This window comes from Nicotiana tabacum, chromosome 19 (genome assembly GCF_000715075.1).
Source record: "Nicotiana tabacum cultivar K326 chromosome 19, ASM71507v2, whole genome shotgun sequence".
Taxonomy (NCBI): domain Eukaryota; kingdom Viridiplantae; phylum Streptophyta; class Magnoliopsida; order Solanales; family Solanaceae; genus Nicotiana; species Nicotiana tabacum.
The window spans coordinates 60735009-60747391 of record NC_134098.1 but is presented as its reverse complement, the minus strand read 5'-3'; the positions used below and the strand labels follow the sequence as shown (position 1 = coordinate 60747391).

At 39.8% G+C, this 12383-nt stretch overlaps 1 protein-coding gene across 1 annotated transcript; it reads right to left on the bottom strand.

Moving 5' to 3' along the window:
- Nucleotides 1-427: 427 nt before the first annotated feature.
- Nucleotides 428-2865, bottom strand: LOC142173510 (uncharacterized). Its single transcript, XM_075239115.1, has 3 exons — nucleotides 2479-2865; nucleotides 1296-1349; nucleotides 428-505 (listed from the first exon to the last, which is right to left on the bottom strand). Exons 1-3 carry the CDS (start codon nucleotides 2863-2865, stop codon nucleotides 428-430), a joined length of 519 nt encoding a protein of 172 aa, XP_075095216.1.
- Between the last annotated feature and the right edge of the window lie 9518 nt (nucleotides 2866-12383).

Genomic DNA, 12383 nt, shown 5'->3' with positions numbered 1-12383 from the left:
ATAAAGTACAAGTAAATCAATTTTAAAAGGGAGGGTCAAAATTGGCCGTTCGCGCAAAGAAATTGAACCAAAGCCAATTTTGTCCCAACTTTAGGCATACATTACAGGAATGAAACGAAGATTATCAGTTGTAGGCTTGGGAGTTAATGAAGATTCTAGGAGTATTTTTTGGGAAGTTGGGGCCGAATTTTGGCTTTGAATTGCTTACATACCTCGGGCTTAACGAGGATCAGGCCTCATGTAGTTCTAGAGTGAGGACTTTAAGGAAGCGATGCTCGCAGGAATTGTCCCAGTATCGTATTATGATGATACTGCGAGTCGGAGGATTTGTCACTCATGATAGCTTGAATTTGTAGTTTGACTTGAAGGATTTGAAAATTTGGTGTTCCATTGGTCGTTTCGAACTTGAGCTCGGATCCTGGGCCCGCTAATGAGTTCCATGTCCCTCATAGCATTGTAGTTTGGTCTGCTGCTTAGAAGGAGTTCCACGTTGCGATATTTGTTCCTGCAAAAAAAATGAAATACACACATACCCATATATTGCAATGCATAATATATTAATATGTCTGGTTGCCGGCGAGCTGTTATTTGGGATCGGGATGATGGGATACTTGAACTTGACTTGTTAGCTAGGTTGTGTACCGTTCCGCAGCTGTCAGAGGATTGAAAAAGTGTCTCCGCTTGTTGGGAGAGCTTGATTTGTAGAATGCGTCTCCCCTTGTTGGGAGAGCTTTGCACTAAAAAGTGTCTCTGCTGGTTGGGAGAGCTTGATTTGTAGAGTGCATCTCCGCTTGTTGGGAGAGCTTTGCACTGAAATGTAAAGTAATTTCTGCCTGGGAGTAATTAACTTAAAACATAATCGTGCCTGAAGCTGTATGACCAAAACATCAAAACATTCAAGATAATAGCAAAGGAAAAGAAAAGCATGCCTAAGAGATACTCTTGTCTGCGAAGCTAAGTTGCAGCCATCGATTAGTAGAACGTCGGTAACGAGGTTTGCGACTGTCTATTCTGGCCTCCGTTGTGACGGAGCGACAGTGCGGATTGTTCCATTGATGAAGTGAACAATTTTCTATATACAAGTTCAATTGGCAAAACCGAGGTTTGATTTGTACAGAATGTTTTGATCGGTTAAGCTCGCGATTTGCTATACAATGCTCCAGTTGGTGAAGCCAGCAGATCGTTTTGTACAAGGTGCTCTGATTGGTTGAGTAGACGGTTTTCTATATATAGGGCTTCAATTGGCAAAGCCAACAGTTTATTTTGTACAAGATGCTCTGATTGTTTGAGCAGACAGTTTGCTCTGTGCAATGCGTCTTTTCCGCATCAGCGGTCTGACTCCAAGATACCTGCAAAGGATTCAAGAATTAGTTTCAGTTGCACTAAAAAGTTTAAATAAAGGAAGAGAGGTGATAATCCTGGGAAAGTGGTAAATCCGCCATTTGCCCCAGTGTAGTCCCAACATTTCCTTACGTCTTGTTGTCCCTGCACTCAAAGAAAAATTCTTAGTGGGGGTGGGGGGGTTGGTTTGTGTCGACCACAATATCGGTTTTGCCGCAGTACTTGATATGGCTATGCCACGAAGTTTGGTAGGTGGACAAATTACTGTATTTTTAAAAACACTTTTGAAGATTTTATTTTAAGGCAAGTGTCGTCGTTCCGGATTATGACATGCTACGAAAGGTTCTCTGAGTGTGAGCACTGCTTTTGAAAGCTCTATCATGTTGATGTCGATCCTCCATGATGCTTCTGACTACGTGGATACTTTGCTGTTGCGACTGCATCCTAAATCGAACTAATGTATTACAAAGGTTTTCCTAAGGTTATGACCGAACCCTTTCAGGTTGCCTACGTATCCAAAACGAAATCAAGTCTGAACATAGTTCGTGGATAATAATAAAATATGATAAATATGACCGAGCCTGACTCCATCAGCTTACGTATCCAAATAGAATCAAGTCAAGATGTAGTTCGGTTACAATAGATGTAAAATGATGAGATTAAGAGTGAAATGGCCGAGTCTGACTCAGACTGGCTACATATCCAAGTGGAATCAGGCTAGAATGTAGTTCAATTACAAAAGATGACTGAATCAAATAAGGATTGCCTACATATTCCTTCTTGAGGAAATCAAATCGGTGTAGTTCTAGAGCAATCATACAAAATGATATTTGGATATTCTATTACAAAAGAAAGGAGGAAGAGAAATCGAACCCTCTGTGGGTTACCTACGTATCCCTCTGTGGGAAGTCAAGTTGAACGCAGTTCTGTTACAGCAAAACCTAACTCTATTTGCCTTCAAATAAAGTATCTCTTGATTACATCTGAGTTGATGGGCTTCGTGTAGACTCTTCCATCCATTTCTGCCAAGATTAGAGCTCCACCCAACAACACTCGGTGAACTAGGTAAGGACCTTGCCAATTCGATGTGAACTTTCCTTTGGCTTCTTCCTAGAGGGGGAAGATTTTCTTAAGAACCAACTGCCCTGGTATGAACTGGCGAGGCTTCACCCTTTTGTTAAATGCACTGGCCATCCTATTCTGATATAACTGAGTATGGCATACTACATCCATTCTCTTCTCGTTAATAAGCATGAGTTTCTCCTGTCTGACCCATATCCACTCTGCATCATCTAATTTAGCATCTTCGATGACTCTTAAAGATGGTATCTCGACCTCCGCGAGTATCACAGCTTCAGTGCCGTATACTAACATGTACGACGCTGCCCTAGCAGATGTTCTCATGGTGTTCTGATAACCCAGTAAGGCAAAGGATAGTTTCTTGTGCCATTGCCTATGATTGTACACTATCTTTTGTAGAATTCTCTTGATATTCTTGTTGGCTTCCTCGATTACTTCATTCATTTGTGGTTTATAGGCTATGGAGTTGCGGTGGATGATTCTGAACTTCTCGCAGATTTCCCTCATGAGACCGTTATTGAGGTTAGCAGCATTGTCAGTGATGATCGACTCAGGTATTCAAAATCGGCACACGATGTTGTTTCAGACGAAATTTGCCACTAGCTTCTTTGTGACGGCCTTGTAAGTAGATGCCTCAACCCATTTTGTAAAGTAATCGATGGCTACCAAGATAAAGCGGTGCCCATTTGATGCAGCGGGATCTATAGGTCCAATCACATCCATGCCCCAAGAAATGAATGGCCAAGGCGAACCCATCACATTCAGCTTATTAGACGGAACCCGGATGAAATCCCCATTGATCTGGCATTGGTGACACTTCTGTACGTAGCGGATACTATCACTTTCCATAGTCATCCAAAAGTATCCAGCTCTCAAGATCTTCTTGGCTAATGTGAACCCGTTCATGTGGGGTCCGCACGTGCCTGCATGTATTTCTTCCAATAATCTGGTTGCCTCAGCAGAATCTACACATCTCAACAAACCCAAGTCTGGGGTCCTCCTATACTAACTTTCCCCATTAAGGAAAAAGTGATTCTCCAACCTCTTGAGAGCTCGCTTCTGACTATTAGTAGTATTTTTGGGTACTCTCTTATTTTGAGGAATCTCTTGGTATCATGGTACCATGGTTTACCGTCTGCCTCTTCATCTACATGGAAGCAATAAGAATGTTGATCCCTGATCTCTACCTCGATAGGGTCGATGTAGTTTTTGTCTGGATGTTGAATCATGGACGATAGAGTTGCAAGGGCATTGGCGAACTCATTTTAGATCCTGGGAATGTGCTTGAACTCAATCTTCGTGAACTTCTTGCATAACTCTTTTACACAGTGCAGGTACAGAAGGATCTTGACATTTTTGGTAGACCACTCCCCTTGGACTGCCATTCTGATCCCAAAAATGCATGCTTCGTATCTAGTTATATTATTGGTATAAGAAAATCTTATCTTTGCTGATGCTGGATAGTGCTATCCGGATTCCAAAATCAGGAATGCCCCAATTCTTACTCCTTTGAAGTTCGCTGCTCTATTGAAAAACATTCTCCATCCAGGGTATGACTCTTCAATATCTTCTCTGACAAAAAACACCTCTTCGTCGGGAAAGTACGTAGTGAGCGGATCGTAATCCTCATCCACTGGATTCTGTGATCGGCTAAAGCTTGTCCCTTAATAGCCTTTTGGGTTATGTACACAATGTCAAATTTGCTGAGGAGAATTTTCCATTTAGCTAGCTTTCCGGTATGCATCGGCTTCTGAAAGATATACTTGAGCAGTCGAGCCGAGATATCAGATGCGTAATGTATACTGACATATAATGCCTTAGTTTTTGGGAAATCAAAAGTAAGAGCACAGCAAGTGCGTTTTGGCCTCGCATGGTGTGAACTTCCTACTTAAGTAGTAAATGGCTTGCTCCTTTCTCCCGGTTTTGTCATGCTGTCTTAACACACATCCGAAGGTGTTATCCAAGACTGACAGATATAGTAACAATGGCTTCCCGGTCTCGGGGGGAACCATCGTTGGTGGATTTTACAAGTACTCCTTAATTCAGTTGAAGGCTTTCTGACACTCTTCTTTCCATTTTGGAGGCAACGTCCTTTTTCAATAACTTGAAAATGGGTTCATAAATTATTGTGGACTGGGTTATGAAACGACTGATGTAATTCAATCTACCCAAGAAACTCATCACATCTTTCTTACTCTTGGGAGGTGGAAACTCCTGAATAGACTTGATCTTTAATGGGTCAAGTTCTATCCCTTTTCTGCTTACGATGAAGCCTAACACTTTTCCAGCAGGGACTCCGAACGTGCATTTTTCCAGGTTCAATTTCAAGCTATACCTCCGCAGGCGCAAGAAAAATTTCTTCAAATCATCAAAGTGGTTTGAACTCAACAATTGGGGTATAATTTCTGGGACCCCTCTCTTCAAAATTTGGACGAGGGCGTGGTACATAAGTGTCTTGGTTTTGATGAGTGGTGGTTTGGACATGAGCGTATAGTCGTTGTGTATTTGGGTTGTTATGGGCTCGATGAGGGTTATATTGAGGTTGGGGTGGTAATATGGCTGTGTTGTAGACTGGAGCGTAGGTGGGTGATGGTGAATGGTTGTTTGGGGAATAAGAAGTGTTTCCATGATATGGGTTGGATTGATAGTAAGAGACAACTGCTGAGACTTCTTCCTTTTTCTTCTTTCCGCTACCGATTGACCATGATTGGATTGCCTTGCTGGCTGCTTGCAATGCATCCATGGATTGTACTTTGCCAGATTTTATACCTTTTTCTAAGAAATCTACTATTTTGACCAGTTCGGGGAATTTTTGTCCCATCATACCCATAATTTTTTCAAAGTATATCCCTTCCTGGGCCCTGATAAAATACTTGGTTAATTCACTGTCGTCAAACGGAGGTTGTGCCCTGGCGGCTTCGGACCTCCACCAATATGCATATTCTTGGAATGACTCGGACGACTTCTTCTGCAGTTTTAACACTGCGAACCTATCGGTAGTGATCTCCGTGTTGAATCGGAAGCGATTCATGAAGTCTTCTGCCATATCCTACCATGTTCTCCAGTTTCGCGGATCTTGTCGTGTATACCACGTAAGTGCTTCTCCCATCAGGCTTCTTATGAACAACTTCATTCTCAGCTTCTTGTTCCTTCCCACCCCAACTAACTTTTGACAATATGCCCTCAAATGTGCGTGGGGATCACCCGTCCCATCGAAGATATCAAACTTTGGAGGCTTATACCCTACTGGCATATCCACATCCGGATGGATACAGAGATCCTCGAAGCCCAAACTTTCACTTCCCCGAGCGACTTGGAGATTCTTTATTTGTTTTCTCAAGATTAGTAACTGCTCAGACACCGAATCCTTTTTCCATACGCCTAGCTTCCCTTTCCATATCAGCGTATTGGTCAATCTCATAAGGCACCCTAACTATGATATGCGCTGTAAAGGTAGGTTCAGAAGCGGCATATAAAGGAGAACATATCGCTCATGAGCAGCGGTACGTGCCGCGGGTATATGCTGATTTTGGTGAGTGGTAAAGGTGGCTCCTCACGATGAGGGGTGTGAATTGTGTTGGTGGTAACGAGCGGGTTTGTGGCATTTGAACATATTGTGGCACGTAGGGAGTGTGGATAGGAGGATTTGGTGGGTTTGTGGGGATTACTGGAGGTATAATTTGAGTGGTGGGGACTGAAGTTGGGGTGTTGTTGGCTTGGCATGATGTGGAAGGAAAGTGGTCGGGGATTGAATACAATGAAGCAAAGCGAGGCGGTTGAGGGAGTGTTGTCACGGCCAGATGTGCTAATTCTCTGATATGTTGTACTTCCTCCTATAAAGAATCCATCTCTTGGGCCATCCTAGCCACATAGTCATCATTTTTTGTATCTTCCTTCTCTCTCGATCGCCCTGGGCTATAGGCTATGACCAGAGCATGTTCGGTCGGGTTTTCTGTAGCAGACATCTTCCCCTTTGATCTTAAGTTGTATGGTGGTTCTGCCAGTTTTGGGTCGACAGAAACCAACTTTTATTTTGGGGAGTAATAATAAAGTAAGAAACGAAAAAAGAAAGAAAAAGAAATAGAAGTTAGTTTCTTCATTTATACAAGCAGAAGATCACATAAAGCAGTTAGTTCGCGTATTCAGGAAAGTGCATTTTCCTAGAATTCATGGGGCCTCTCCGTGTTGGAGGTGGGCCAATGTCACGAATGTTTGACAAATAATTAGACTTGACACATTTAGATCTGAAGCAACTTTTGTTTTCATTGATAATGTTTTGATTGAGATAGGTGGGAGAAGAGGTTACATCATTGTTTCTGACATTCACATAACTACATGGGATAAAACAACTTGCCCTTAGGGAAAAATAAGAAAATTGGGGTTAAAGATACAAAGTGGGAAAGAAGGGGAAATCAACCAACTTCTAGTAACCATCCCCGGAATCGTTCTCCATCTCTTCTTCTTCTTATGGGTCTTCCTCCAGATCTTCTTCAAATTCAACTCCGTCATCGTTGAACTCATACCCTTCCTCTAGTTCTTCCTCCAATTCTGTCTTAGATTCTATCTGGATACACTCCACTAATCGGTAATCATCTTCAACATGCGGCATCATGTGATCAATGGATCCTGGGACCACTTGACGATGCATCGAGGTAGTCACAAGGTAATGTGGCAGAATCTCATGGTATATTTTCAAAGTAGCCAATGCATTCTCCAATCAGGCTATACCCTCTCTGCTTGGTCGTGCTAGTTTGTCTTCCTCGTTGATCCAAATATAATACTCTAGAGTGCATCACGAGTTTTGACCCATCAGCATTGTGACCAGATCATTTCACTCTTCTTGGAGCCTTCTTATCCTTGGTATTGGAATTTGTCCAAACTGTCTGAGAACCCGTAGGGATGAGTATGGTTGGATGCCCTCAAGTCCTATTAGCTCAATGAAGTATTTCTGAGGAGTCCTTAGGATTGCCCTCCCTCCTAACCATGACAACTTTCAATTGACCCATTCTCCACTAAGATTAGTCAGCATTTATCTCCACTCTTCTTGTCCATGCGGGGAGACCCAATGTCTCATCCTCTCATTGTGGTTGCGGATCATGTTGTTGACTCCCACAAAGTAGTCAATTGTGGTCTCTCACTGGAAGAAATGTTCTGTGGCCCAGATATGAAGTAGCAAGTTACATCCCTTAAAGAATTATACCCTCGTGCACATGTAGACAAAGCCCTTAGAATCTCACCTAACACTATCGGTATCAGAGTAACTTGGAGGTTGCCCCGGAATGTTGCCAGAACCACGGGTAACAAGTTGATGTTGATCTGATCTCTTATATGCTGGAAAACCAACAATCCCAACAGTGCAAATGAGAAAGTGGTGGGCCTGAGACTCTCCCACGTTGCTTGATCACACTAAAATTTATCCGAGTATCATTCATAGTTTTCACGATTTTCATAACCTATCAAACAACTGATCTAGGCTCACCCATCCATCCTAGATACTTCTCAAACTTCAACTATTCACTAGACCTATAGCATCTAGAAACCTATAACAGGGCATGGTGACTGGTAGTATTGGTCTTCTCCCTATAAATGGCATCTCCGTGAAACTAGTAACTTCTTCTAATATTGGTACTAACTCACAATCAGCAAACTTGAACACCACCTTAGCCGAATTCCAAAACTCTATCAGCAGGGGTGTAAGCACCCTGTCTGCTCAGATGTTTAACAAGGCAGTCTGTTCCCCTAGGTGTGTCCGAACCTCATCTCTGTGTATTCAGCGGATATTCTTCCACCACTGCTTCAGCTTGTGTGGTGCTTCCATCACCATATTGATCTCGGGGTGTTTTGGTTGATTTCCATTTCTGAAGTGTGTAAAGAAAGGTTTGGGTAAGTGTTTGCTTCAGATCTTTTGGTGTCTCTTTAGGTTTGTTTGTCTTTCCACAGAAGTCATGTCGTTGGGTGCATGACCCGTTAACATTTGGGTGGTTTTCCTAATTATGCGTCAATGCCAAGTACCGATTCACCTAAGGTTTATGCAATATAAACTATGTTTTCTAGAGTAGAGTGTCTCTTACTTTTAAATTAGACTGAAGACTACGAGAAGTTATGCCAGTTGACCTGACAAAGCCATTCTTTGAAACTAAAGAGTTTTGAAAAGAAGGTTCGGAGGGGTGTAAAATACAACCCTCGCATGTCATTGTGTGCGATAGTGTACGGCAAGATTCGATAGGAATAAGTGTGATGACAGTATATAAAGCGGTAACAGATAAGGGTGTAATAATAACAGGCATGATAATAAGCAAGCATAAGGACAAAGCAAGCCAGGTAAGCACGTAATTGAAAATTAAATACAGTTAAAGCAATGTACAAACAAATATAAGTGCCAAATTCAGTCCAAGTCTGCTAAGTTCAGAACCTAAGTGGGGTTTCCCCAATAGAGTCGCATGTTGTTGCACCCATTTTACACTAGTCAAAACAAGATTCAACTTGTGGTTTCTCTGTTTAAAGGTATACTAATGGTACCTATTTAATGACTAAATTCATATTCTTTATCAGTTTGCTAACCGGTGAGATTATGGGTAAGGGTTCTTGTTCTTCTAAGGGGAAGGTGATAGGCACCCCTTAAAATCTACCTGAGGTAACTCTATAGGACTTAAACTAGATTTAGGACTAATTATTTGTATTATGCTTAACTAGTTTTAAAATGGTACGACTTACTATATATTATGGCATAATACTTACAAAGGAAGTGTGTAGTTTAAAAAGGATATGGATTTATAGAGGAGTCTTAGAAAAATAATGTTAGTGTATATATGCTTGAAAGAGCTTGAAAATGTGTGTAATGTTTGCATCTACGAAAACATGCAAAAGAAAGAGCTAAGTTATAAAACACTTTGTAACTAAAGCATGGAAGTCCATGTTACTCCAATAAGATGAAGATGCTATAAAAGTAAGCCTAAGATATACCTTGGCTTTTTAAATATTAGACTTGAAGAGATTGTTTGAAAATTTGTGTTTGAGCGGCAGCATCTTGGTTTTCAAAAAGAGTTGATTTCCTTTCAGAAGGTTAAACTTGTAATTCAAATCTAGTTTTTCTTTTGAATGTGGGATTGTTGTCTCTTGTTAAGCTTCTGGGCTTCAAAATCTTTAAGAAGAATTAGCAAAAACATAGCAGGTTAATGATATAACAACTTTTGATTAGCAAATGGAAGATTATTTACTAACTAATACTTCATTTAATCCTATATTCTTTAAGGCTTGACTAAGTTGTTTTACATGATTAAGGTATAAAGTAAAGCATTCAATTCAATAAGATAATTATTGCATACACATGTGAGATAAAACAACAAGAGTGCAGCAAAAGTAATGAGGCAGTAAATCTAAGGTAGAGAAACAGTAACAGTAAAGAAGTAAAAGGAAAGGATTGGACTCTGGTTTTTTGGGCCTCAAAGAGAAAGGCCCAGCAATAGCAATAACGGGCAACAATGGACTTCGAACTTCCAAAATACAGCAATGCTGGACTTGGGCATAAGTTCCTTAAGAACTTAGCAGGCCCAAACAATTGTACATGTTCAAAGGAAAAGAGAAAGTCATTAGACACACATTCGGTATATTCAACCATGCATGAAATACAAGAGTAAATAACTTGAGCAAAATATAACAAACTAACAATACTCAAATATTATGAGAGGTTATACTAATGTGGTGATTATGTATGGTAAATAATTAACATTGAAAACCTTTAGTTGTCATTAAACACTAAACCCAAAGAGAATAATGAGTGTCAATAAATAGAGGCTAAGGGTAGAGTTCCACTCAAGGTCAAATCCCCCTTTGAATCCCTCGATACTTCAAAGTTCCCAAGGGTCTCAAGGCCCAGGGAAATGCTTGTGCCGAGGAGAGTAGCCCAACCAAGAGTTAAACTCTACTCCCAAATACTCCTAACTACTAAAGACTCATTTTTCCCTATAGGTTTAAGTGCCAATGAAGCTTTCTCAGTGTAAACTAATTATCACAACACCACCACACCACAGAAGTGTACCCCCTTCTTAAAAGAATACTATAATGCACACACAACAGTTTTATCTACATGACTATATTTCCAACATTAGGTAACTGATTAACATATTAAACAGGTTTAGAGGTCAAGTTTCAAACACACGTAGCTATTCATTAGCGATTGTTCATCTTCCATTGCCCGAGGCCTCTAGAAAGAAGGCGGACAAAGAAGTTATCATGCTATTACTAAAGAATCAAACATCTGAAATCAGAGAAAAGAGCAAACAATTCAATTCTTCAATAGTTAATGAGTACAGACATATTTGCCTTTACAACCTCTTAACTAGACCAAAGTACTGATTGTGTAAATGCAAGTCTGGTTTTTATCATATGCAAGCTGAGGAGATCACTGGAAGCTTTGGAAGTGTTAGCTAAGGGTTTTTAAAAAAATAGCTATAATCAGAACTTCTACAGATATCATTAGAGGCACCAAAACATACTCAAGGTTCCAATAAGGCTACAAGTGTATGACCTTGAATAGAATTTCTAAGGATTCATAACAGAACCTCATGCCACCAGTATTTCTTATGTTCATCTCTATCTAAGAATATTAATCTTACACTAACCTCATTTGAGAAAAAAAGCAAGTTATTGTATCCAAACAGTAATAAAAAGAAATTTCCTTAGGGCTCACACACTAGGTTCAATTCAGATTAGAAGAGAGAACTGGATACAGTTTCAAGACAGTGCACAGAAGCATGAAATCAGGAAGGACAAATAGAGATGTATGCAGAACTTTCATTCAACTACACATAGATGTTTCAGCTAAAGTTATGATCTCATAAAATAGGATGAGTTTCAATCATTATCTAGACATGTCAATAAAGGCATTAGGAAAGTTAAAGACAAGGAGATATTATACTAAGCAGGCTTAACTCAGCTGTACAGATCAACGACTAAACATGATGGAGTTGTACCAACTTATAAAATAGTTAACATTCAGCTACAGCAGACATGACTATAACCTATTTTTATGAGAGATAACATAATCATAACAGAACATATGCAGAATGGTTTCTGGTGTTTATAAGAGTTGACCTAGTTACCTTAGTGAGATTGTTCCATATAAAGAGACGTAGGGATGTGATTAGCAACTAAACATAGATATAAGGCTTTCATAGTAGTGTCTTAAAGGCTGATTAAGGATCAACAAATACTTATATAAATAAAGAAAGCATTTTGAACACTCAAACTTTACATATTTCAACTAAGTAATGAAGGATTAAACCATGTGCATTCATGTATGTTCTAGTTAGAGTTATCAAACAACAGCTTCAAATGCAGAACAACAGAATACTAAAAATATAAAGATCACAGCAGAACATTAAGGAAAATCTAAAATCTAGGAAAATATGAGAAGTCATTAAGGCATATTATGGAACTTAATCATATAAGCTATTTGATTCATAATAGAAGTCATCAAGGTCACATAAAAACTTAGTCAATATTGATTAGAGACACATGAAAGCATAATCGTTGATCACATATCAACAACAAGTCGTTATGAACTAGAATAAACAATTATAGACTAATTATAAACATTATAAATGAAAATAATTAATAGAAATACAGTAGTATGTTTGAGGTCTTTGAATGAAACAGTCAAAAGAGAAAGGGTGGAGGTACACTGACCTTTTCTAGGGCAGCAGGCCAAAGAGGATTTAACTTAGCCGTATGAAAACCAAAGCTTCAAGCTTTTGAGTAGTGAAAGAAGTCGGAAAAAAATAAAGAGACATAGAGATTAATCAGAAAGTTCTCAGTCTTCTAAAAAATGATTTTTTTTTTATATTCGTATGAGATTTTTAGGCTCTTGTTAGGTCTGGTTGGTGAGAGCATTCAAGGATCTATTTATAGTGCCCTTCAATGGCTTAGGGTTCTACAGATTTAAACTTGGTAGTGGAGAGTGA

Coding starts and splice junctions, on each gene's coding strand:
- LOC142173510 (XM_075239115.1), bottom strand. CDS start 2,865: ATGAATGAAGTAATCGAGGAAGCCAACAAGAATATCAAGAGAATTCTA. Junction 1,350..2,478: donor AGTTCATACCAGGGCAGTTG/GTTCTTAAGAAA, acceptor AATCCTTTGCAG/GTATCTTGGAGTCAGACCGC. Junction 506..1,295: donor CGCATTGCACAGAGCAAACT/GTCTGCTCAAAC, acceptor TTTTTTTTGCAG/GAACAAATATCGCAACGTGG.